The sequence below is a fragment of the Macaca nemestrina genome, chromosome 9 (genome assembly GCF_043159975.1).
Source record: "Macaca nemestrina isolate mMacNem1 chromosome 9, mMacNem.hap1, whole genome shotgun sequence".
Taxonomy (NCBI): Eukaryota; Metazoa; Chordata; class Mammalia; order Primates; family Cercopithecidae; genus Macaca; species Macaca nemestrina.
The window spans coordinates 29,900,198-29,924,728 of record NC_092133.1 but is presented as its reverse complement, the minus strand read 5'-3'; the positions used below and the strand labels follow the sequence as shown (position 1 = coordinate 29,924,728).

The 24,531-nt window shown below is 49.2% G+C and overlaps 1 protein-coding gene across 4 annotated transcripts in view; it reads right to left on the bottom strand.

Annotated features, from left to right (window-relative positions):
- The window catches only part of LOC105478319 (SH3 and PX domains 2A), a 250,954-nt gene that overhangs the window by 144,905 nt on the left and 81,518 nt on the right, over window positions 1-24,531 (bottom strand). For all 4 annotated transcript variants that reach the window (XM_011735447.2, XM_011735444.2, XM_011735445.2 and 1 more), the window contains one exon: window positions 18,950-19,025. In XM_011735447.2, the coding sequence (XP_011733749.1) occupies window positions 18,950-19,025 (76 nt within the window). The remainder of the gene's footprint in view (window positions 1-18,949; window positions 19,026-24,531) is intronic.

Genomic DNA, 24,531 nt, shown 5'->3' with positions numbered 1-24,531 from the left:
CACTATGTTGCCTAGGTTGGTCTCGAATTCCTGGGCTCAAGCAATCCACCCACTTCAGCCTCCCAAAGTGCTGAGATGACAGGTTTGAGCCACTGCGCCTGGCCCAAAACCTGCTTTTCTTGAGCTTTGGCTCTGTTGGCAAAACTGAGCCCAGACAGTCAACTCTCTTCATCAACCTCCCACCAGCATTTTCTGTGGTTCCAACCCTCTCCTGCAAGGATGGTGACAGTAACATTAAGAGGACGTAACATTCATTGAGCCCTTGGTATGTGCTAAGCCCTGTGCCATGTACTTTATATTTATCACGACAGTTGATCCTCATAACAACCTCTGAGCTATGTACTGAGTGCTGTTGTTATTCTCACTTTACAGATGGGTAAACTGAAGGTAAGAAAAGTTGAGTGCACTGCCCAAGGTTGCACAGCAAGGAAGTGGGAGAGCTGGGATTGGGTGTGCCACAGTCTCTTTCTTTGGGCAGACTAAACGTGCCTACACTCCTAATGATTCTGTTATCTTCCTTCCTTTCTCTGAGCCCCGGGCCCAGCAACCTGTGGCCAGCCTTCCTGACAGGGTACATCTCAACCCTACCCCATCCCCAAAAGAAGGGCCAACACGCAACATCCATTCACTCCCTCCCAAATGCTGGCACTGTGCTGGGGGCTGGGGTGTGATGGTGACGGTCCCTGCCCTCGCAAAGGACACTGTGTGTGGGTACTGCACTGTGATGTGTCGGCTGTGATAGGCACATGCAGGAGGGAGACAGGTCTGAGGAAGTGGTGAGAGTAAGCTGGGCAAAGGCGAGCGGGAAGAGTGTTCCAAGTAGAGGGAGAATCTGAGCAGAGGCCCAGAGACTGAAGAGACAGGCACATCTGAGAAGCTGAAGGGAGTCCAGTGGGTAAGTGCATCAGGACGCATGCCGGGAGGTCCCTGGGGTGGGGTTATGAAAGGTGCCAAAGAGACTGAATGGCCACACAGAGCACACCAAAGCCACTACAGTTGCATATGCAGAAATGTCTGAGTTCCTGGACCTCCAAGGCCGAGGACCATAATGTTCACGCTGAGAAGACATGAGAACCTTCAGACCCTGCCTGAAGCCCTTCTTCCTGAAGTCTTTCTTCTTCCTGAAGTCTTTCTTCTTCCTGAAGTCTTTCTTCTGCTTCTTCTTCTTTTTTTTTTTTTTTTTTGAGACGGAGTCCCACTCTTATCGCCCAGGCTGGAGTATGGTGGCATGATCTTGGTTCCCTGCAACTTCTGCCCCTGGGTTCAAGTAATTCTCCTGCCTCAGCCTCCCAAGTAGCTGGGACAACAGGAGCGTGCCACCACACCCAGCCAATTTTTGTATTTTTAGTAGAGATGGGGTTTCACTATGTTGGCCTGGCTGGTTTCGAACTCCTGACCTCAGGTGATCCACCCGCCTTGGCCTCCCACGTAGCTGGGACCACAGGTGCACGATGCCATGCCCAGCTAATTTAAAAAATTTTTTGTAGAGATGGGGGTCTCTATGTTGCCCAGGCTGGTCTCGAACTCCCAGGCTCAAGTGATCCTCCCACCTTGGCCTCCAAAAGTGCTGGGACTGCAGGCATGAGCCACCGTGCCTGGCCTTTTATTATCGTTTTAAACTGCTCATTTTGGGGGAAGATTTGTTACCCAGGTAACTACTACAAAGCCTAACACTCCTCTTGGGAGGACAGGGTCCCTGCGTTACCTCAGTTAGAGATATTTGGAACATTGGTAATGAATGAAGTTCCTAAAATTTGCCCAGACACTCTGAATTCAAGTGGAAGGGGATGGACAGGGCGAGAGTCTGCCTTTTTCATGAGCCCCCTGAGCGATTCTCATGTACCTCTGAGGCTGAGAATTACTGAGAATCTAATACCTTCCAGACCTGGGGAGGCTCAGAGAGTTGATGGGATGGTCCCTATTCTACACACAAGCTGAGGCAGGCCTGAGCCTAGAACCCAGCACCTGACTCCTGGGTCAATGCTCTTTCCGCCGTGTCCATTCAGGTTGCTTAGTTGAGGGACACGGGCTCTTTTTTTGGTTTCTTTTATTTATATTTAAAATCTGCATATAGCAAAATGCTACACAGCCAATTGTTTGTTTGCTTAAGAGCTTGCTTTGCTTTGCCTGTGAACAATTTTGTCAGCACCACCCACAATGAGGGCCTAATGCTAAGCAGGGTAGGGCAGTGCTAGGCCATGCGGAGAGGCTGGCACTGCCACAGAACACTGCAGCAGGAAAGGGACTTTTTCTACCACTGAGATGTCTCAGCTCCAGGCATTTCCCCCAGACCAACAGAATGCAGAGTATGTAAGGCAGAGAAGATGAATGAGGATAATAAGGGAGAGTATCTTTAACCCTTGTCAAACTGTCACCCTAGTAGGTAAGAATAATATTCCCACTTTCATTTGTATAGAACTCTGTGGCTTAGACAGAATTCATGCATGATCTTATTGAATGACTTTTGTAGACTGCAAGATAGATAGGTCATTCAGTCTCATGCTACACATTTATTGAGCAGCTACTACATACCAGCTAACACTGTAGGCACAGGGGATATATAGATTTGTTTCCTTGCTTAATAAATATTTATATATGTCTACTATGTGCCAGACTACTTTAAGCATTTTACAAATATTAACTAACTTATTCTTCCCAACAGCCCAACAATATAGATACCATTATTCTTCCCATTTAACAAGGAAATTGAAGCACAGAGAGGTTACGTAACTTTTCCAAGGCCAAACAACTAGTAAGGAGCACTATGGGGATCTGAATCCAGGCAATCTGGCCCTAGGTTCCACCCTGTTAACCAATATAAAATGAGATACAGTTCTTGCTCTTCAAAATCTCCAGCTTTAAAAATCCTCATGGGCACAGATGAAAAAACTAAAGCTCAGAGATATCTTCTGAATTTCCCCAAGTCACATACTGCTGGGATTAAACACCAGATCTAATTCCAGGCAGTGTTAAGGAAGGTTTAGCTAGAGATGGGTGCAAGAGAGGCAACAAAGAGGGCGTTTCTAGAGTCCAGAAAGAGACAGGATTTCTCCAAGCTCACTAGCAAGTTGGAAGCATCCCAAGAGACACCAAAGCAACTGAATAACCCGTACTCCCTGTCCAGGCCCTCGTGATCTTTGACTGTCTGCTGCCCAGCTGGTATTCATGCCTCCTGATATTTTGGGGCACTATTATTTATAGACCACGTTTCTATTTATATTTTCATTGAATTCCTACTAACCCTAGCTGATTCCCCGCCTCCCTAAACCTAGACAGGGGAGGATAAGAACTCTTTTTCACTAAGTCAGTGAGGGTCAAAGGTGAAGGTCAAAGTCTTGGCTGTGTATGCAGTCTTTCAGCAGGAGCCCTTTGCAGGGAAACATTTAGGACAAGGGGGCTTTCTCTGCCTTCCAAAGGAAATGGAGGAGTGGAATAGGGGAGTGGGAAGGGCACAAGCCTGGCCTTATACAAAGGCAGCCACATTCTGCCAGTACAGTAGGATTTGAGGCAGGCCTACAGGACTCCTGTTCTCCTAAAATGTTTTCCCCTTTGCATGATATTCCATTATTAGGCGTTTATCCCTTTGGTCTTAATAGCTATTAGATCACTAAATGTTGGGACTATGAGAAAACCTAGACAGCATCAAGTCCAATCCTTGTATTTCACAGATGATGGAACTCAGGCTCAGAGAAGGGCTGTGACCTATCCTTATGGGGGATCCTGAACTAATAAATACAAATCTATTACAATGCACAGAAGAACAACCTAATGTTGGATAAACTGCTGTCAGGCACAGCAAAAGAAACGGGACAGCAAAGCAGACCCCAGGCCCAGAGTTCCTCCCTTGCCAAGTTTTAGGAATGAATAAGTAAAACCCTGAGACTTTTCCTAAGGTTATATCTGGTGCCTCAAAGGAAAACTTCTCAGTTTTAGCGTCACATAGAAAGATAACAATAAAGTCGGACATCTTTCTTCCTTGTTTTCAGTACTCTGTTGAATCATGGTTTAGGAAATAATATCTGTGATGATTATCATTACATAGTTACTTCATAGGTTTGAGTTTCCAAAGCCAGCTTTCCAGAATTCAGTTATTTCCTTCTGGACACTATGCCTGCAATTCCAGCATCTGCCACTAGGTGGCTGGTAGCAGTTGATAGATCAAGTGAAAGGTGACTGAGAAAATAATGTAATCTAGCTAAAACTTTTACCGTAAGAATGTGATACGTTATTAAAAGGACAACATTGATCAACCTCTTTTTTTTTTGTTTTGTTTTGTTTTTTGAGACAGAGTCTTACTCTGTTGCCCAGGCTGGAGTGCAGTGGCTCGATCTTGGCTCACTGCAAGCTCTGTCTCCCGGGTTCATGCGATTCTCCTGCCTCAGCCCCTTGAGTAGCTGGTACTACAGGTGCCTGCCAGCACGCCCGGCTAATTTTTTTTGTATTTTTAGTAGAGATGGGGTTTCACCATATTAGCCAGGATGGTCTCGATCTCCTGACCTCGTGATCCACCTGCCTCGGCCTTCCAAAGTGCGGGATTGCAGGCTTGAGCCACCACGCCCGGCCAGATCAACCTTATATATATATATATAATATAATATATATATATAAACGAGATAATACTTGAAACAAGGTTTAAAGATATGCGAACACCCTGATGCAGGCAACATACTCACCATTTTATACCAAATCTTAACTGTTAATCTCCAGACAGTACATCTTTTGTCCATCCCACTCTGTGGCAAGGACATAAAGAATAGTGGTCAAAGGCCAGGTGCAGTGACTCACACCTGTAATCCCCATACTCTGTAATCCCAGCACTCTGGGAGGCCGAGGTGGACAGATTGCTTGAGGTCAAGAGTTTGAGACCAGCCTGGCCAACATGGTGAAACCCTGTCTCTACCAAAAAAAAAAAAAAAAGAAAAAAAAATTATCCAGGCATAGTGGTGGGTGCCTGTAATCCCAACTACTTGAGAGGCTGAGGCAGAATTGCTTGAACCCAGGAGGCACAGGTTGCAGTGCATCGAGATTGTCCTACTGCACTCCAGCCTGGGCGACTGAGCGAGACCCATCTCAAAAAAAAAAAAAAAAAGTTATCAAGAGCTTGGACTTGGAAGTGGAGGGAACTGGGTTTGAATCCCAGTTCTGCCTCTTAGTAGCTGAGTGGCCTTGGGTAAGTCATGCACCCCTTCTAGCCTGTGAGTTTTCAAGTGCCAAGTAGAGTTGTCATTAAATGAGATAACATAAGCACATGAATCCTTTGCACAGTATCTGGCAGAAGTATATGCTTAATAAATAGTAGCCATAATCCTTAAGCAGACATTCTCTCTCATTTATGATAGTTTAATTTGTTAAAGTTCCAGGCCTCACACAAAGTTCCTAGAAAGCTGTTTGCAACTTTTTCCCTACAGCCAATTCAATGAATTGTTATCTCTGGACCACTGGGCTCGTATTGTGAACAGCTGCTCTATCCTCTGTCTTTCACCAGCAAGTTTTTCTGGTAAGCAAGACCACATAGGTCTTACTTAAGCCATCTTCACCAACTATCAACTATTAAACTGGTTAATTTGTCTTTCAGATCAGAAACAAGAGGCCAAGAGTAAAAAATGTGCCAATCAGAGAAGAATTACCTGGCCACCAAATGACCAGTCACTCACTCAGCTTAACTCTCCTCCCTGGCTCCTTTTGAAGCTTAAGTCTGCAATGGTTATTTTATATAGAAGAGCAAAATATGCTCCTTTCACATTTCACTTTTTTTTTTCTTTTTTGAAATTAAAACAAATTTTGTTTAGAGACAGGGTTGCACTCTGTCACCCAGGATGGAGTACAGTGGCATGATCATAGCTTGCTGCAACCTCGAACTCCTGGGCTCCAGTGATCCTCTCACCTCAGTAGCTGGGACTACAGGAGTGTGCGGCCATGCCTGGCTTCACTTTATTCTGTTGACTTAACTTTTTCCAGAGACTCCTTACAAGAGCCTGTTTTCCCTCCTAATAGTACGACATCACTCTGGACACAGGCTTTAGATGTTCTCATGCCACACTATCTTCAAAACCACAGAGAGTTCATGAGCCAGTCTTGCATCTCCAATCAGGGAACTTCTGGAATAAAAACCTGAGCAATCTCCTTGGCCCAAAACTTCACCCCATCTTGGAAGGGAGGGGAGAGAGAATGTTCTGATCTATATCTGATGAGGGCATGTGGTTGGGGCCTCAGCATCCTCCTGGTTGGGCTAGTGATGGGGAGAGAGGACTGTTACACTCCCTCCCACAGAATACCAGAAACAGGCGGGCAGCTCAGGTGTATATAAGGATGTGAAGCCAAGAAACCAGCCCTCACCAAGTTACCTCTGTAAATCCTCGTCTCCCCATGCACCTCTACCTTGAGTCAGAAATGGATTCATTGCAGGCTCAGTTGTTTGCATTATGTGAATGAACTGAACGTAACCAAGCACCAAGAGAGCCCTCAAAACACGGCAGACCTCCCGTAGAAGGGCTCTGATGGACCTTAAAACATTGCTTTTCCAACTTTACGGTGCATACAAATCACCTGTGCACGTTAAAATGCAGACGGTGACTTACAGGTCTTGGGGGAGACCAAGTGTCTGCATTTCCAACAAGCTCCCAGATGACGCCCACGCTGCTGATCTGAGGACCACATTTCAAACAGCAATCCTTAAAACACACAAGGTTGTGGGACCGCACCCCTGAGAAGAGACCTCACTCTTGGAAGGGATTCTAGGAGGCTGCATTCAAACCATCCCAGAGACAGCTCACAATTTTGTTAGGGACCTGATACTAAAAATCACCAAATAACAATCGTGTGCTGAGGGCTTACTTTGTGCTTTTCAGATGACATTTCATTTGATGCTCTCAATAACCCTGGGAGGGATTTCAGAGATGGGGATTGTGATGGAAGTTCAGAATTAAACTGATTAAAACTGGCCCAGAGTCACATAACTAGGAAGAGGCTGAGTTGGGATTTCTAATTTTTATTTTTTGAAACAGTGTCTCACTATGTTGCCCAGGCTAGTCTCGAACTCTTGAGCTCGAGCAATCCTCCTGCCTCAGCCTCCTGAGTAGCTGGGACTACAGGTGTGAGACAGCGTACCGAGCCTGCTGAGTTGGGATTTGAACCCTAGGTTTGTCTGGCTCTAAGTCCTCCAGAGTGGAAGTACAACAGTTACCCATCTCAGCCATGGAAAACAGCAGTTTTGGTTCAGGCAAGTAGTACCAAGTAGAAAACCCACGTATGAACCCAGATGTGCAGGAGCCCAAAGCCAGTGCTCAAAACCCACCCCCTGCCCCCTGAGAAGTTCTTCCTGTCCCTGGAAGTTCTGAGATCCACCCAAATGTGTCCTCCACTAAGGCAAAATCTGGCTTCTCCTGTTTGGGCCTGAGGAGAAACAGAAACCTAGCCCCTTTCCTTCACACGAGCTTCGATCTTGACAGTTGAAGTCCGTAGGGGTGTCGCCAGGCCACCCTGTCCCTGACAGGTAGAGAAAGGCGAGGCTGCCAGCCAACCCCCACCCTCCACATTTGCCTCCTCCCTTCCCTTCTGAAGGTACGTTCAGATGAACAGGCCCCATCTTCAGGCCATGCCAGTTCCCTGGGGCCGACTGTGGTCTGGAGGCCAGGCAGCCTGGCATCCTGGGGCCTCCTCAGTGGACATCAGTCCCGGGAACTGTGGAGGTGAAGCGGGAGGAGATATTTTCAGGGCCCAGAACGATGGGACTGCCGGGTGCCAGGCAGCTCTAGATGAATGATACATCAGTTCACACAGGTGATGCCTAGAGCCAGCTCAGTCCTGGCCAGGGAAGAGCTCTGGCTTGGGGCTTTGTGTCTGGGCCTGCGTCCAGTTGGGGTGACCCTGGAGGGCAGTGTGGGGGATTAGGCCAGGGACACTGTGGGGATTTATCTCCTCCAGTGCCCCTCACCTCCTAGAAGTTATGGGGCGGGGGGGCGGAGTTCCCTCTCAATGCGCCTCAGTGTTCCCCTCCACCACCACCCTCTGCTGCCCCTCCCGACCCCCCAGTGAAACCTGGACCCGGAAACCAGAGTGCCCAGTGCCCAGAGGCTCCTGCAGAGGGAGGCTGCCCACCACAAAGCACCTTTCATATGCTCCAAAGGCCTCAGCCACCTCAGGGAGGAGGGAGGAAGTCCTTTCCCTTCACCCCACGGATGCAGCCCACAGGCAGGAGTGGGGAGTGGTGGTGCTGTGAAAAGCTCCTTCTGCCATCTTGGCCAGGGCTGCCCAGGCAGAGCTGCGGGCAGTCATTCTCGACCCCACCCCACCACCCCCAATCCATCAGCATGGCCTCTTGGCTGTTCTTCTAAGACAGACCTGTCTACTTCCCTCCACCCAGGGCCCTGCCTAGGCCGAATCACCTTTGCCCTCTCACCTGTCTCTGCAGGACCCCAGCTGGTCTCCTCTGCTCCATGCAAGCTCCCACCAGCCCCTTCTCCAGACTCCACACAGGCCTTTGAGGCCTAGCACCTTCTTCTGTCTCCAGCCTCAGCTGCCCACTTGCCCTCTCACCTCTATCAAGCCTGGTCTCAGTAACCGTCCAGTCAGCCATCTACGCTGGAGTATGAGTTGGCTGGAAGCACCATCCCTGGGGACACCAGGGTATAACTGTGCTCTCTCAGCATGGAGGGAAAGGATCCGATCTTGTAAAAGGACATTTAGGCATCAGGTAAGGAAAGGATGTATTTCCAGGGGGAGGGATTAGAGGGGAAAGGACAGGAGTGTCACTGAGCCCTGAAATCATGCCTGTCACTTTCTGGTGACTTTGCCAACAAGCAAGGTGATCCCTGATTGCTCAAATTTAACTTCTTCAATTTTGTGCCGTGGTGATTAGCATGGGGTGAACTAGAATCCAGGACTCTGGAGGCCCAGGCCCGGGTGCATTTTCCACACCTTAGATGACACAGACCGAATGAGACCATGAAAAGAAACAGGCTTTTCTGCCCAGATCAGAAAGTTCCTGGGGAAGACACCTAGGGTACAATCCATCCAGGATGGAGGGTTTGGGGTAGGAGCTGATTCCCTTCTAAAATGATTGGGAAGGCACACAGCAAGTTGTAATAAGGTGGCCGGGCTCTTTTCCTGGCCTTGAAATGTGGGGATGTCATGAGGGAAGGGCTTGGGAGACCGATCCACATTTCAAAAGTAAAAAAGGCCTTGTGTGGCTGACCCCTGCAAAGCTTGTTACTCCCCGCAAGACCTGGAGGGTCTGCAGCTGTGAGTCTGGAAGGTAGTGACAGTGACACTGCCACGTGATCAGAGGTCGGGTCCCCACCTTTCATTCCAGATCAGCCATCTGGGTCATCTGCTCTTTAGAAACAAGTTCCGGCCGGGCACGGTGGCTCAAGCCTGTAATCCCAGCACTTTGGGAGGCCGAGACCGGCGGATCGCGAGGTCAGGAGATCGAGACCATCCTGGCTAATACGGTGAAACCCCGTCTCTACTGAAAAATACAAAAAACTAGCCAGGCGAGGTGGCGGGCGCCTGTAGTCCCAGCTACTCGGGAGGCTGAGGAAGGAGAATGGTGTAAACCCAGGAGGCAGAGCTTGCAGTGAGCTGAGATCCGGCCACAGCACTCCAGCCTGGGCGACAGAGCAAGACTCCATCTCAAAAAAAAAAAAAAAAAGAGACAAGTTCCTTGCTACTTTGCAAGTTACCACAGGCCAGGAAAGAACTGCAGGAAGTGAGGCTGTGTCTGGGCTGTGGCCTGGGCTGTGGTGGGAAGAGCTGACTCAGCAAAGAGTGGGGAGGGCAACCAGAGGGCAGAGCAAAGGAAATCCCACAGCTGTATCCTGCGGCAAAGCCACCACGAGCACAGACAGGTTTGCGGCACCAGTCCTCTCCCGTTGCACCCCACATAGCGCTTTCTGTGCATTAACTGCTTGCAACATCACCCCAAACCATGATCAACCCATTTGACAGATGAGGCAGCAGAGCCTGGAGTCCATATGACTGGGCCACATGGCACAGCTCACAAACACACAGGTGGAGCTACTCTGGAGTGTCTTGGCTCCACAAGTCCTGTCTGCCTAGCTCTCTCTGGGTGACTCAGCACTTCTCACTGTTCCAAACACTTCTTACTGTTCTTCAAACATACACCAGTGGTCCCACGAAGGTTATTGCTCTTGCTGTCCCCCAAGCCTGGCACCCCTGGGCCTTGATGATCCCAACCTACTCAGTGGAGATGTCACCTCTGCAAAGGAGCCCTTCGTGATCACTTAATCTCAGATGTCTTCAGCTGTAGCACCTGCCACATGACCTGGCTATTCTTACTTCTGGCACTCATCACTCTTGGAAATTGCTCTTCTTTCTAACTCCCACACTGGAAGGCAAACTTCCTGAGAACCACAACTGGGCCTACTTTGTTCTCAGTCATATCACCAGTGGCCACAGCTGGCACACAGTATGTGTTCAATAAATATCTGATAGAAAGGAATGAATGTAGCTATTCCACGCTGTGTTCAGAATCATCTGCTGACAGCAGGCCCTGAGAACTGCCTGTCCAGATTACAGAGTGGGAGACTGATTTTTGGGGATGGGAAGCAGTAATTACAGCAAGAGAAGACAAAGTACCTCCAGTGGAGGTTGGAGGAAAACTGCGTTTAAGATGGCATATGGTGCCTCTCAGGCCTATAATCTTGTTGACCTTTTCTAAACCCCAGAATTACCAACGGACCTTTTCTCTCTCCATCACATAGTTTGTCTTTTACTGACATCCCAGGTCACCTAGGGGCCCAGAAACTTCTCAACCTCTCTCCCTTGGGGGTTGCAGTCTGGTGAAATCTCTGAGCCACGACCTCCGTCATAGCATCTGGGGCCCTTCAGGAAGGGCTTTCTCCGCTGGCGCCTGGTGGAGACACACACAGACACCTACAGCCCAGGGAGGGGGCCCAGGACCAGCTCTAGCTAAAGACATCCCTTCCCCCTGCTTCCTTCTATGCTGGAACAAATACCGGATCTGCTGCACAGGGCTCTGGGGCTGGGAGAGGAAGGCCCTGGAGAACATGCTTGCAATTCACGCAGCACCCTCTGCACTGTAGCTCCAAACTGCCTCTTCATTACGGGGCCATTACATAAACTGGCGAGTCAGTACAAAAGAACCAAGCATGTCTGCCATCTAAAAATATACCTCTAAGCTCGTAAGGTCACAAGGCTGTCTGCAGGCTGGCAGCGCCTGCCTTGATTATGGTTATAGATTCACTTTTCTCCCTAAGCAATCTCACTTCTCCATGACTCATCAACCTGGGGATATGGATAGTGATGCATGCATGGGTCTAACTCAGCTATTAGGATGAAGGACTTTCTGGAAGCCCAGAGGCCCAGTGCCAGCCAGCACAGAGAAACAGATGGCTTGCTAGTGGGAGAGGACCTCGCACAGCCTTTGTAGAGGGAGTGTAGCTCTTTTTGGTCCACTGCCTAGCTTCTGAAGTCCCTCAGTCCCTGGCTGCAGTTGTTTGCTTTTTACATCAGCAGCTACACACTCTACTTCATGTCGTAATGACCATTTCCTCTCAGGGAGTCTCCTCAGGCCAGCAAACTCGGGATACACAGGAAATCTACTCCAATCCCAGGATGGGAAACAGGAGATGGATTTTCCACAATCATCTTCTAAAACAAGGCAGAAAATTCCAAGTAAACAGTAGGATGCCCTGAGAGGCTGATGACCCCACCACGCTTGGCCCAATGTCCTAAGGAACTTGATTTCTGCCCACCTCTCCAAAAAGCAAGAGACTTCAGAAAGCTAAGGCACACTTCTGAGTCAATTCTCCCTGGGCCTCCTGCTGTTGCACATGTCTTGTAAACAAGGCACTAACTGCTTTTTGTTTTGGATGATCTTTTCAAAGGTGCTTGCATAGCAAACAGCCTTAGAAGACAGAGGTAGTGCCTTGCTCTGGGGCATACGGCAGGTTTGCATATAGTCTTGGACTAAGGATAGTGTCTATCTTCGGAGCAAAAGGGCAGGTTTGTTTACCATCCATTATTAAAAGATGTGGGCTCCCCTCCTATAAAGTAACTCACTCACTGCATATGCAGGCATTCATCTAAGCCCGTCTTGTCAAACCTATGGAACTTGGAGGAACAGGAGAAGTCCCAAAGTATAAAAATATATGTAAATCAGGCCAGGTGCAGTGGCTCACACCTGTAATCCCAACACTTTGGGAAGCCAAGACAGGTGGATCACTTAAGTCCAGGAGTTCGAGGCCAGCCTAAGCAACATGATAAAACCCCATCTCTACAAAAAAATACAAAGATTAGCCAGGCATGGTGGCATGCAGCTGTAGTCTCAGCTACTTGGGAGGCTGAGGCAGGAGGACAGATTGAGCCTCTGAGGTGGAGGCTGCAGTGAGCTGTGACTGTACTACTGTACTCCAGCCTGGGCAACAGAGCGAGACCCTATCTCAAAATATATATATATTTAAAAATATATACATGTATATAAAATATTAAAAATATACAAAACAATATATGTGTATAAAATAAATATATATATGTAATGAGGAAAAGATGAATACTTTTTTTTTAATCAAAAGAGAGCTGAAGTAAAAATATGTTTTCTATTTGTTTGTTTTAGAGACAGGGTCTTGCTATGTTGCCCAGGGAAGTCTCTAACTTATTCTCAACTGATCCTCCCGTTTCAGCCTATTGAGTTGCTGGGAATACAGGCATGAGCCACCATGCCCAGCCAAGAATACTTAAAAGGATATATTTTTTAAAAAGTTCCTTGCTTTGCAACAGGATTTATTATATGCCTCTTTTGAATAGAATAACACTTTGGACACCTAAAAGATCATGTGATTTGTTCCAAAGAGCTGAATTTGCACAGGTTTCTGGAACATGCCTTTTTGTTGAGGATGGGAATGCTGAGAGGTCGGGCCTAGGAGTGGAGTTTCTCTGGGACTATTATCAAACCACTGCCTCCTTTCTAAAGACCAGCTGGCATGCTTGTTTAACAGCACTCTCCACCTCCATAAAATAAAAATCAATTACTCAGGTCTGTGGTCTAGTTAGTTGAGTTATGCCAATATTAATTTCCTGGTTTTGATAACGTACTGCGGTTACATCAGATGTTACCATTGGGGGGAAGTGATGTGATGATGGAAAGTGATTTGACCTCTCCTTAAAATGGGAATAATGCCAGCTACCCTGCAGTACAGTGGTGGAATTGGAGGGGGGGAATGTAGAGTGCCTAGAATTTTTGCAACCTCTTGTGAGTCTCTAATTATTTCAAAATAAAAAGTTTAAGAAAATGCTGTGTTAGGAAACCAAATAGCCAAACTTGTTAGATCATAATTAAAGGAAGATAGCGCTCTGAAAGCCTTGGGACTATCTTATTTGTGATCATTAAAATAATAATAAATTAAATGGTCTAATTGCAAGAAAAATATCAATTACTCTGTGCTGGTGAGTAATTACCTCGGCCACTCAATGGAATGAGAGAGCCCTTACAGGTCCCCTGAGTCCCTGTGAGGTTCCAGCCCCCTGCTGCCCACACAGGGCACTCCTGAAACATGAGGTAGCAATGACAGCCTGAGGGAGGGACTGGACTGGCCGGTGCTCTGTCTCAGGCAGAACCTCTCAGATCCCTAACCTGGGAGGTGTGCAGGCAAGAAGAGAGGGACAAAGACAGAGTCTAGCTGAGGCTGTTGTGGCAATTTCTTCTTTCCCAAGGAAAGACATACGGCCCCATAGGAAGAATCGCGGCTCTGCCACCGTATGGCTAAGTGATGGTGGAGAGTGATTTGACTTCTCTCTAAAATGGGGATAAAGCCACCTGCAGTGAGACTGGAGGGAAGGTATGCAGAGTGGCTAGGATAATGCTAGGCACACGCTAGGAGCAATCAATACGTCTTTTTTTTTTTTTTTTTTTTTTTTGAGACAGTCTTGCTCTGTCACCCAGGCTGGAGTGCAGTGGCACAATCTTGGCTCACTGTAACCTCTGCCTCCCAGGTTCAAGCAATTCTCCCACCTCAGTCTCCCAAGTAGCTGGGACTACAGGCGTGTGCCACTATGCCTGGCTAACTTTTGGGTTGTATTTTCAGTAGAGATGGGGATTTCACCATGTTGTCCGGGCTGGTCTGGAACTCCTGGCCTCAAGTGATCCACCCATCTCAGCCTCCCAAAGTGCTGGGACTGCAGGTGTGAGCCACTGTGCCCAACAAGTCTTAACAAAGCACCCCCCATCCAGTCTCATGATAGAAACATGACGGAAGCAGATAAGGGCCTTGTCTCAAAGGAAGGCTGCAAAAGGCAGCAAAAGAGACGGGTGTGTCTCCCCAGTCTCACATAATATGGGGTTTGCAGGCATAGGCCTGGAGGAGCTCCCTTCCCTTCTCTCTACCCCTTGCCTCCACCACCACTCTTCAGGGTGTCTGGGCTCTGGAGTAACTCTCTGCCCCTTTCTGCCCATGAAACGTCTGGGTTTTCTTTCCCAGGATGCCTTGCTGGAGAACTGCCAGTCCTACATGGGTCCATAGCTTCTCCTTGCCCTCCCAAGGCTCCACAGACTTCATAAAGGCTGGTGGTCCCAGGCACAGTGGATTTTCACTTCCAGGGTCTAGAAAGTAGGTTCTAGCCCTGGTGAAACAATTCGGGGGCTCTCTTACGGGCAGTTCCCCTACAAAATTTTCTATAGGATTTGATGGATATGCCAATGTCAGCCCCCTGGGCCAGCAGTGTACTGGCTCCCCACTCTACCATCTTGTTGGCCCTACTCACAGACCCCCAATCCTTACCCCCAACCACAGCACCACTGCACAACACTCCATCTGTCCCCCAAGAGCCAATGGGCACTGTCTGGGTCAGCTTCTCCAGGGATGGAGCTTCTGCCTTTGACCACAGGAGCCCCAGGCACTCCCCACTTTTCAAATCTACAGGCTGACCCTGAACTCTGACCATTACACCACCCAGACATATCACAAGCCTGTGTCCTAGGTCCCAAGACTTATAGCCCATGTGTGAGATTTTCTGCCAGGATTTGACTGGTATCAATGGGCAAGCATGTAACCAAGCCATGGGTTCCTTTCTTCTCTAATTCCACTGCTTTCTCTGTCAGCTCCACCAGTCAGTCAAATTTCTATGAGCCCTCAGCCATCAGCCTGCAGCCACATGGGCCAAAGCAAATCAGCTGGCCTAACACTCTAAGCATATCCCCCAGACTCCACACTTGGGCAGCAGAAATGCTTATCACATCCCAGCATCTCTGGAGCTAAAATTGAGACCCTTCTGGAAATAATGGGTGCCTTCTGCTTCCACCCCTTGGGATTTCCTTGCTCTGAAATTTCAGGTGAGGCAAAGGGCTGGCAAGGCTATTCCCAAGGCTGGCTGCTAACCCTTCCTGGGGTTGAAAGACTGTTAAGTTCTCTGGGGTTCTGCTGAGTCACTGCTGCTGGGGGTGAGCCTGGGGGAATCAGCAGGTAGCTTCAGACACCCTCCCTAGAGGCAGGGAAGCAGAAGCAGAGCCTTGAGCTGGTGTTAGCGTGTATAGCAGATACTGCCCCAAGCCCCTGTACCAGCTGAGGCTCCTCCCCTCAGTGTTGTGAGTGTGGGCTGCTGCTAGGGGCTCCCAGCTGCCCCCTTCTTCAGATGCATGCCCCCGGCCATCAGAGCCATCATGCCCATGCTCTACACCCTTTGGAGGAGGAGGCAGCCCACAGACAACGGGTGACTGATTGGGGGGGGGTGGCTATAAAAGCTGTCCCCTAAGATGGAACAGTTCTGTGGTGCCATTCACCCACCAGAGCTCCCCGTGGGATCAGGCGGAGGTTGGGCTTAGCTGAACACACATCTCTGCCTCACTTCCTCCTCTGCCCCATCCTGTTTCCTTCCCTGCCACAGGAAGTTCACGTGACAGCATACCCTCAAAAGCCACATGCATGCGAATCCTCATCTCAGGCTCTGCATTTGAGGAACTTGACCTAAGATAGGCAATGTTCATCACTGCCCTTCTCTGACACTCTCTCCTCCTGTGCATCAGGGCAGTGGGGGTGGATGGGGAATCCTCACACCCACTCAGCTTGCCCTGGCCAGGTTCTGATTGTGTTGGGTTATTTTTCCTCCATCTTTCTCCTTCATGTCCGAGCTAAGGAGTGAGCAGAGCATAACAGGGTTAAGGTAGTTTCTAGTGAGCAGGAGGAAGGCCAGGGACAGGGCTTGGGAACCCCAGGGTAGGATTCCAAATGGCCAGCAATGTGTATTTTGAAGTCCTGGAGAACGAGTGAGCTGAAGAGAAGGGTCTAAGAGGGAACCCTGCTGGAGGAAGGCAAGAAAAGAAGCCAAGCCAGGAAAAAGAAGGGCACAGGGTGGGGGCAAGTCAACCTCATTCCTCCTGACAATATCACCCGCTATGCACGGTCACATTTGCACAGCAGCTGGAAGGTGTCCCCATGCTTGACTTTTCCCAGTAGGTGGTGGTGTGGGGGCAGGTGACTTTCTTGATTAACAGCTGCCATTTATTATTTACTGTAAGACAGACATTGTGCAAAGTGTTTTGCGTAAATTCTTTTAATCCTCACTGCAATCCTGCAAGTAGAAACTGAAGTTCAGAGAGGTACTCAGTCCCGTGGCAGCTGCTGTGTTCTTGGTTCCTGGGCAGCGGATATGAAAGGGAGCCTGGCCTAGGAGTCAGGAATGACAGCTCTGGTGTGGGCTGTACTTCCCGGCTGTGTAGGCTTGTGCAAGTCTATTAGCCTCCCTTGGCCTCAGCTTCCTAGTTAGTAAAATGGGGATGACCACCTTGTTGGGAGGATCAAATCAGATTATATATGTAAATGTGTGGTATAAAATGCTAGGCATGCATGGAACATTAGTAATTATAAGGACTAACATTTATTTGGCCCCCACTAGGAGCTGCCATAGTTCTAAGCACCTGAGATACACTCATTTATTTTATCCTTGAAACAGCCCCATGAAGTACATTCTATCATCATCCCCATTTTCCAGATGAGGAAACTGAAGCACAGAGAAGTTCATGCAACCGGTAACCAGCAGAGCCAGGGTTTCCAGGATGAACCCGGGCAGTCTGACTCCTGAGACAAGGGGCTAAGGTAGCCGCAGTACACAAGCCCTTGCCCTGCGTTCCACCCTCCAAGCCTATCCATCCTGTGGGGGCCAGCTCCAGGGCCCCCTTGTTCAGGAGGTCTCTGCTGACTTCCTTAGCTCACAATGAGGTCGCTGTTCTCTGAGCTCCCTCTCCAGTCACCCTCAAATTGCACAGTGGTAGAGTCACATCCTGCCTTAAATGGTCCTGGGATGATGGAGCAGATCTTCTCTCCCACTAGCCTGAGGGTTCCATAGATGAAGAAAACAAATCAGATCTCCCTTTAATTCACCAGCCCCATGAGCTCTGACAGGCTGAGCCCCGGTAAACAGCCACTGATGGAATGGTACTGGGGTGCTCTTTCTCTGGAGTGCTAGCTGAGGAAGAAGTGGGAGAAGCCCATTCTTCTGGAGCAAACTGGTGACCTTCATGCCCCAAGGCCAGGCTACCACGCTGTGGCCTCAGGTTGCCTCTAGGACGCTTGTGCCCACAGCGTCCCAGCTGGGCTACCAGACCCTGGCACTGAGCTTCCAGACTGTACTGGAGCACCATCTAAGGTTGTCACCAACCTGGATGCTGGACATTCCATTCAAGACCCAGTGCAAAGCCACACAAGGCACGCAAGTCACCCCATATGAACTCCTAGGCCAGGGATGGAGAAGCAATCCTGTGCCTCCGTGGAGGGAGGTCAGGGGCTGACTAGTTCCAGTCTTGGGTGGACACCCTCACTGACTAGTTCCAGTCTTGCCCAAACTGTGGGATTTAGAAGTTCTTCCTTGTAACTAAACTAATTATCTCCAGCTATAGCATAGGACTCCGAGGACAGGAGGTCATAGGGACTCACATCTTTCGCTGCTTTTGAGGATGGAGGAATGCAGGAGAAATGCCTTTCAGAGAGGAGTCACTCTCTGAGGGAGGTGCCCCTACATTTGTTTTCAAGTCAGCAAGTAGGCACTGGCTGTGGGCTGGCAGTGTGCCAGGGGTTAGCAAGATGCAGGCCCTGCTTCTTGCCAAGGTCTGACTGATCACTGTGGTCCCGACCTGTGCAGGTCCAGGGCCAGCCTGAGCCCGGGGGGAAGCCCACTGTGAACGGAGCTCTTCTGGCAAACGGTAGGGGTTCTGGAAAGCCAGGGGACAGCATCGCTCACCTGGCACAGGGCAGAGCCAGACATGGACCAGGAGGCCCGAGTTTATGCCTCAGCTCTGCCACTTTTACGGACAGTTCTTTAGCCTGTCTGAACCCCAACATCTTCACCCATTAGGGGAGATTATACTACACACCTCGGTATGGAGATGTGCATATGATAACAAATAAAAAAGCACTCCATGGCTATAAATCTCTATACACACTTAAGACATCATCAAAATAACAGGTTCCGATACACCTGAGAAGTTTTCCTGTAAATTACATAACGTAACTGATTGCCTTAAACACACTCCAGAATGGTGTAAGCCGCCTCTTCCATATAAGGTGACATGAGGACTGGAGGAGATCAGATCAGGGAGCGTGCTCAATTTAAGGTTATCCATGATTAGAATGGGAGTCAGTACAAACAGCTCAGCCTGCAGCTCTTCATCCGTTCACAGGAGAACTTGGTCTCTCTGTGCTTTTTGTGAAAAGGAAACCAAAGTCCAGGAGCCTGAGAAACTCCTCAGAAGCTACAGGCCAGGAGCCAGCAGAGACGGTCTTGCAATGGTGGGAGAAGCCACTTGGAGGACAGTGGCCTTCACGGTCTGGAGCTTCCAAATCCCCTGGGGGAATTGTTTGTATGCAGATTCCCAGGCATGCCTCCCCCAGAATTTGCCACTTAGTAGCCTCTTCTCAGCCTAAGGGAAGGACCGGTCCTTCCCCGGTATCCTTATCCCTGGGTGGAGCCACCCAATGCTTACCTGGGAGGAAGGGGATGATCCTTTGCTTGGGGTCCTTCTGGCCACCTTCAATGGGAAACTTATCCAAAAGCTGCATCTGAGAAGCCAGACAGACAGAGGGATAGGATTCAGAAGACCAGAACATTCCTCATCAACCCTTCCCCACTCCACTCCACTTCTCCAGGGCCCCAGTGTCCTCATACAGATGAGTGATGCCTGAGATCCCTCATTTCACAGATGATTAACAAACCACATGGGGCATGAGAGGGAGGAGGCCAAAGCTCTCTCTGCATTGAAGAGGGCATCAGATCAATCTCAGCGAGCGGGTAGGAGTGCAGGGGAAGGTGTCAGGAGATGACCCCAAGCAAGGCTGGGGTAGGGACTAGAGGCTTTCAGGCCAGGCTGCCTGTAGGGTTTCCAGAGGCTCCTTTGGGCCTGGTTTCTTTCATACTTCGTCTGTGGGGTGAATCCTTCAGCCACTGGCCATCCCAAACCCTCTTGGGCCAGGATGGGAGACGGCCCCATCTGATACTTTAGACAGACCACCCACCTTCCAGAACCATGCTGTGGAAACAGACCCAGCTGTTATTTTAATTGCAAAACCAAATCCATCCCATTGCCCCCGCTGCCGGAAGACCACTCCTCCACTTCCTACCTTCCCACCCTGAGATCGCTGCTGTTTTTCCAGGGACAGACCCACTGGAAGAGTTTCCATGATTCTGGAGGAAAAACTGTTTTTTCTTTGCTATTCTGGGCTAAAATTCTATGTAAACTGGAAAAACACACAGAAGACAGGATGGATGAGGCCAGGGTCCCTTTGTGTGTGGCTGATCTCCTTTCTGAGGCGTAGGCAGGAGGGGAGTCATGATCTAGTCCTGCTGCCCAGCTGTGTGACCTCAGGCAAGGAATGGAGCCTCTCAAGGTTAGGCCTCAGGCCCCTCCTTGGTAGAATGAGAAGGATCAGTCACATGATCTTTGAAGTCCAATCAGTCCTTCAAATATATATTGAGCATTCACTTTACAGCACTGGGCACTAAGGAAAGGGCAGTAAAGAAAATAGACAAAGTTCCTGCCCTCTAGGAGTTTACACTCTAGTGGAGGGAGACAAACAGCAAACAAATAAATATGTCATGTGCCAGGGAAGATCAGATCAGTGCCGCGGAGGAAAATCGAGTAGGATACAGCACCGGAACAGAGCAGGAGTTGTCATTTTATATAGGGTGGCAAGGAAGGCCTGACCCTGAGCTAGCAATTCTGCAGAGACCTGCAGGGGGTGAGGAAGCAAGCTACACTGGAGAGGGAGAACCTTTCAGGCAGGGAAGCAGGACGTGCAAAAAGAGCCTGGCAAGGCCAATGTGGCCGGAGTGGTGTTAGCCAGGAGCAGAGGGACAGGCAATGAGATCTGAGAGGCAGGATGGGCCAGAGCACAGAGGGTCTGGTGAGGCTGTGGTGAAGACTCAGGGCTTATCGTGATGGAGGAGGAAGTCCTGGAGGGTTCTGTGCAGAGGCAGATGATCTGCTTCACACTTAGAAAAGACAGCTTTAGCTATGGCGTAGGGAATGGACCACAGGGTGGAAGCAGGGAGACCAGTTAGGATCCTACTGAAGGCGACTTGGACCAAAGTGTTAGCATTGGAGGTGGTGAAAAGCGGTTTGTCTTTGCCTGTTTAGTGTTGCTATAAAGAAAGACCCAAGGCTGGGTAACTTATCAAGAAAAGAAGCTTATTTAGCTTGGCTCACAATCTACTGGGCATCTGGTGAAGCCTCAGGCTGCTTCCACTCACGGCATGGAAGGGGAGGGGGCATGTGCAGAGATCACAGAGCGAGACAGGAAGCAGAGGGCAAGGGGGAGGTGCCAGGCTCTTTTAAACAACCGGCTCTCATGGGACTCATTCATTACCATGAGAACAGGACCAACTATTCATGAAGGATCAGCCCCCCTGCAACCCCAACACCTCTCATTAGGCCCACCTCCAACACTAGGTATCAAATTTCAACATGAGACTTAGGGGGAACAAAGCTAGGCTAGATTGTGTGTGTGTGTGTGTGTGTGTGTGCATTTATTTCCATCCATCCATCCGTTCGTCCACCCATCCAGCTCTAACACACAATTTTAGGATTGTCTCTTGCACAATCATTACCCAATATACCCAGGTTATTTAGATCCCACATAAGGAAGGGCAGGTCACTGGTGATTCCATTCAAAACAAGACAAAGACTGCAGCATGATTAACTTTCACTTCCCTGAATACAGATGGATATTTAACAAAAGCTGGCTCATGAATTTTTCTTTTCTTTTTTTTTTTGAGACAGAGTCTTGCTCTGTCACCCAGGCTGGAGTGCAGTGGCACGATCTCAGCTCACTGCAACCTCCGCCTCTCGGGATCAAGTGATTCTCATAGCTGAGATTACAGGCGTGTGCCACCACGCCTGGCTAACATTTGTATTTTTAGTAGAGATGGGGCTTCATTATCTTGGCCACGCTGGTCTTGAACTCCTGGCCTCAAGTGATCCGCCTGCCTCAGGCTCCCAAAGTGCTGGGATTACCGGTGTGAGCCACGACGCCTGGCCACATGAGTTCTCAATGTTTTAAGTCGAACTCTCAAATATTTAATAATTGCCTGCTATGTGTAAAAACAGCAACTGGGCCATAACACTAAAAACAGGATTTTTTTTCTTTCCTACATCTTAACACTCAGCAAGGATTTTAAAAATTAATACATTTTCAAACAAATTCTATATAGATTAGGACTCCTACTTTCTCTTTTTCCCATTTTCCTCACCCATATTCTGTTTTTGTAAATTTCATTTCTATACTAACACTATTACATAAGTAATTCATGTTCGCTAAGGGAAAAAAACTAGAAGTTTTAGCAGTGGATGGTCAAAAAGAGAATAAAAATCACTCATAATCTCTCTCCCTGACATTAATATTTTGGGATACCTATCTTTGCTAGGCATTCTTCCATCCATGTAAATAAAATGAACCCATCAATACTTTTACACTACATAATGAACATTTTTTCCATGTCAATGAATACTTTCATATCCATGTTCTTTTTTCTTTTTCTTTTTTTTTTTTTTGAGACGGAGCCTCGCTCTGTCGCCCAGGCTGGAGTGCAGTGGCGCAATCTCGGCTCACTGCAAGCTCCGCCTCCTGGGTTCACGCCATTCTCCTGCCTCAGCCTCCCGAGTAGCTGGGACTACAGGCGCCCGCCCCTGCGCCCGGCTAATTTTTTCTATTTTTAGTAGAGACGGGGTTTCACCATGGTCTCGATCTCCTGACCTTGTGATCCGCCCACCTCAGCCTCCCAAAGTGCTGGGATTACAGGCGTGAGCCACCACGCCCGGCCATGTTCTTTTTTCTTAAGAGACCAGGTCTCACTCTGTTGCCCAGGCTGGCGTACAGTGTGCAATCATAGCTTGCTGCAGCCTCAAACTCCTGGGCTCAAGTGATCCTCCCACTTCTGCCTCTGGTGTAATTAGGACTAGGTGTGTGCCACAATGCCCAGCTAGTTTAAAACATTTTTTTGTAAAGATGGGATCTCACTGTGAGGCTAGTCTCAAGATCCTGGCTTCAAGAGATCCTCCTACCTCGACCTCCCAAAGCACTGACATTATAGGCGTGAGCCACTGTGCCTGGGCCACGTCAGCATTCTCAATTGGTACACAGAATTTCAGTTCTAGATGAGCCATAGTGTATTTACCCACTCCCCTACTGTTGGATATTTAGGCTGTTTCTGATTTTTCACTACTATACAAAGCACTATAGTGAATACCCTTGTTCACACATCTGCACACTTCCTTAATACCAATGTATTCCTTTTTACTTTTTATCTTGTTGTATTCTATGCATATTTATAAGTACCTTAAATCTTTTCCATAAGAAGAATGAGAATTCATAAATGGATAACTAACATGTTATTGGGGCCTCGGAGAAATGGCTCCATAGGTTTCTGATGAAGAGGTACGGAGATGTCTGAGGAGAGAGGTGGGCCCAGCAACACACACCCAGGTATGGAACACTTTGTCCTGATCTCAACAACCTGTCTCCCGAAACAAGGCGACCAGCTGTTCCACCACAGGTGGTGAGACCTCACCCAAGTTGCTATGACTCTTTGGGGCTTGAGGGAGTTAGGCTACAAAAACTTGACATTTTTTCCCCAGCTCTGACATGCATGTTCTCCGACTCCTCCATCTCTTTCAGACCTAAGAGACTGAGATTCTCACAGTGCAGAGGGAATGTGGTGCTGTGGGGAGTAGGCAGGGGCAGGCAGGACTCATGCATTCATTCCTTTCCTCCAAGAACAGTTACTGTATGCCTTCTCCAGGTCAGGCTCTGCCTTAGGTGCTAGAAATAAGTTAAACTGTAGCCTTGCGGCCAGGTGCAGCAGTTCATGCCTGTAATCCCAGCACTTTAGGAGGACAAGGCAGGAGGATTGCTTGAGGCCAGGAGTTCGCAGACCAGCCTGAGAAACCCCATCTCTACTAAAACAACAACAACAAAAACACAATAATTAGCTGGGCATGGTGGTGCACATCTGTAGTCCCAGCTGAGGCAGGAGAATCGCTTGAACCTGGGAGGAGGCTGCAGTGAGCCAAGATGGCGCCACTGCACTCCAACCTGGGCGACAGAGCGAGTCTCCGTCAAAATAACACACACACCCTGCAGCCTTCACATCAAGGAGCCAGGCTTCACAACCTTCAACATGCATCCACAGCTCTTGGCAGGTTCTGATTCAGCAGGTATGGGCGGGACCTCAGGTGCTGAGCCCAGCCACACCTGTCACCTAATCCCACCACCAGGCTAAGCCAGCAGAGCCCCGGAGCTGCTCTCCCCGTCAGTCATCCCCCACCCCCATGGACCACTGGCCACGGAAAACGGAAGCACAGCTAACCAGCTGCCAGGGACACTTTTTCTGCCCACAGGTCAACTTTCAACGAAAGCAAATCTCTGGGCTCAGACTCCACAGCAAACCAAGTAAGAGTTCACTCTGTGTGACGCTTGTAGCTGGCAAAGCTGCGCAGTTCAGCATCTTGGTCCTCAGTACGTCAGACTGGCGGGCGGTGAGAGACAGTGAAAATGTCACCCCTCCCAGAGGGCCAGGCAGGCTGCAAAGCGGGCTCTGAAGCCTGGTCACTACCCAATTTGCAGGGCTGGTTTTCACAGATAAAACAATCGGTGCTGAGCGGGGCTGTCTCCTGAACCTGCTGCCCCGCCCTCTGGGAGGAAGGAGGAAGCCTGGGCGCGGGGGCGGTGAGGCAGGAAGGCCCCGCCCAGCAGAGAGTTCTGTGGGACCACCTTTGCAGGCAGGAAGTGGATTCTCCTGTCACTCCAGCACCGGCCTAACTCAGGCTGGAGGAAAAGCAGGGCCCATCGCAAGGGTCCTGGCTGGAGTGAGAGGCGTTTGGCTAATGGAGCCCCTCGCAACCACATCAGAACCTCGCAGTGTGTGGAGGAGGCCAGGCAGTTTATCTAAAGGGTGGATCCTGTGAGAGATAGGGGACAGCTGGGCTCCACGCGCTGGCTCCAGCCAGGGAAAGCTGATTCAGCAGCTCTCCCAGGGCAGGGCTACGCAGCAATCCACGGAGGGGAGAAGGGA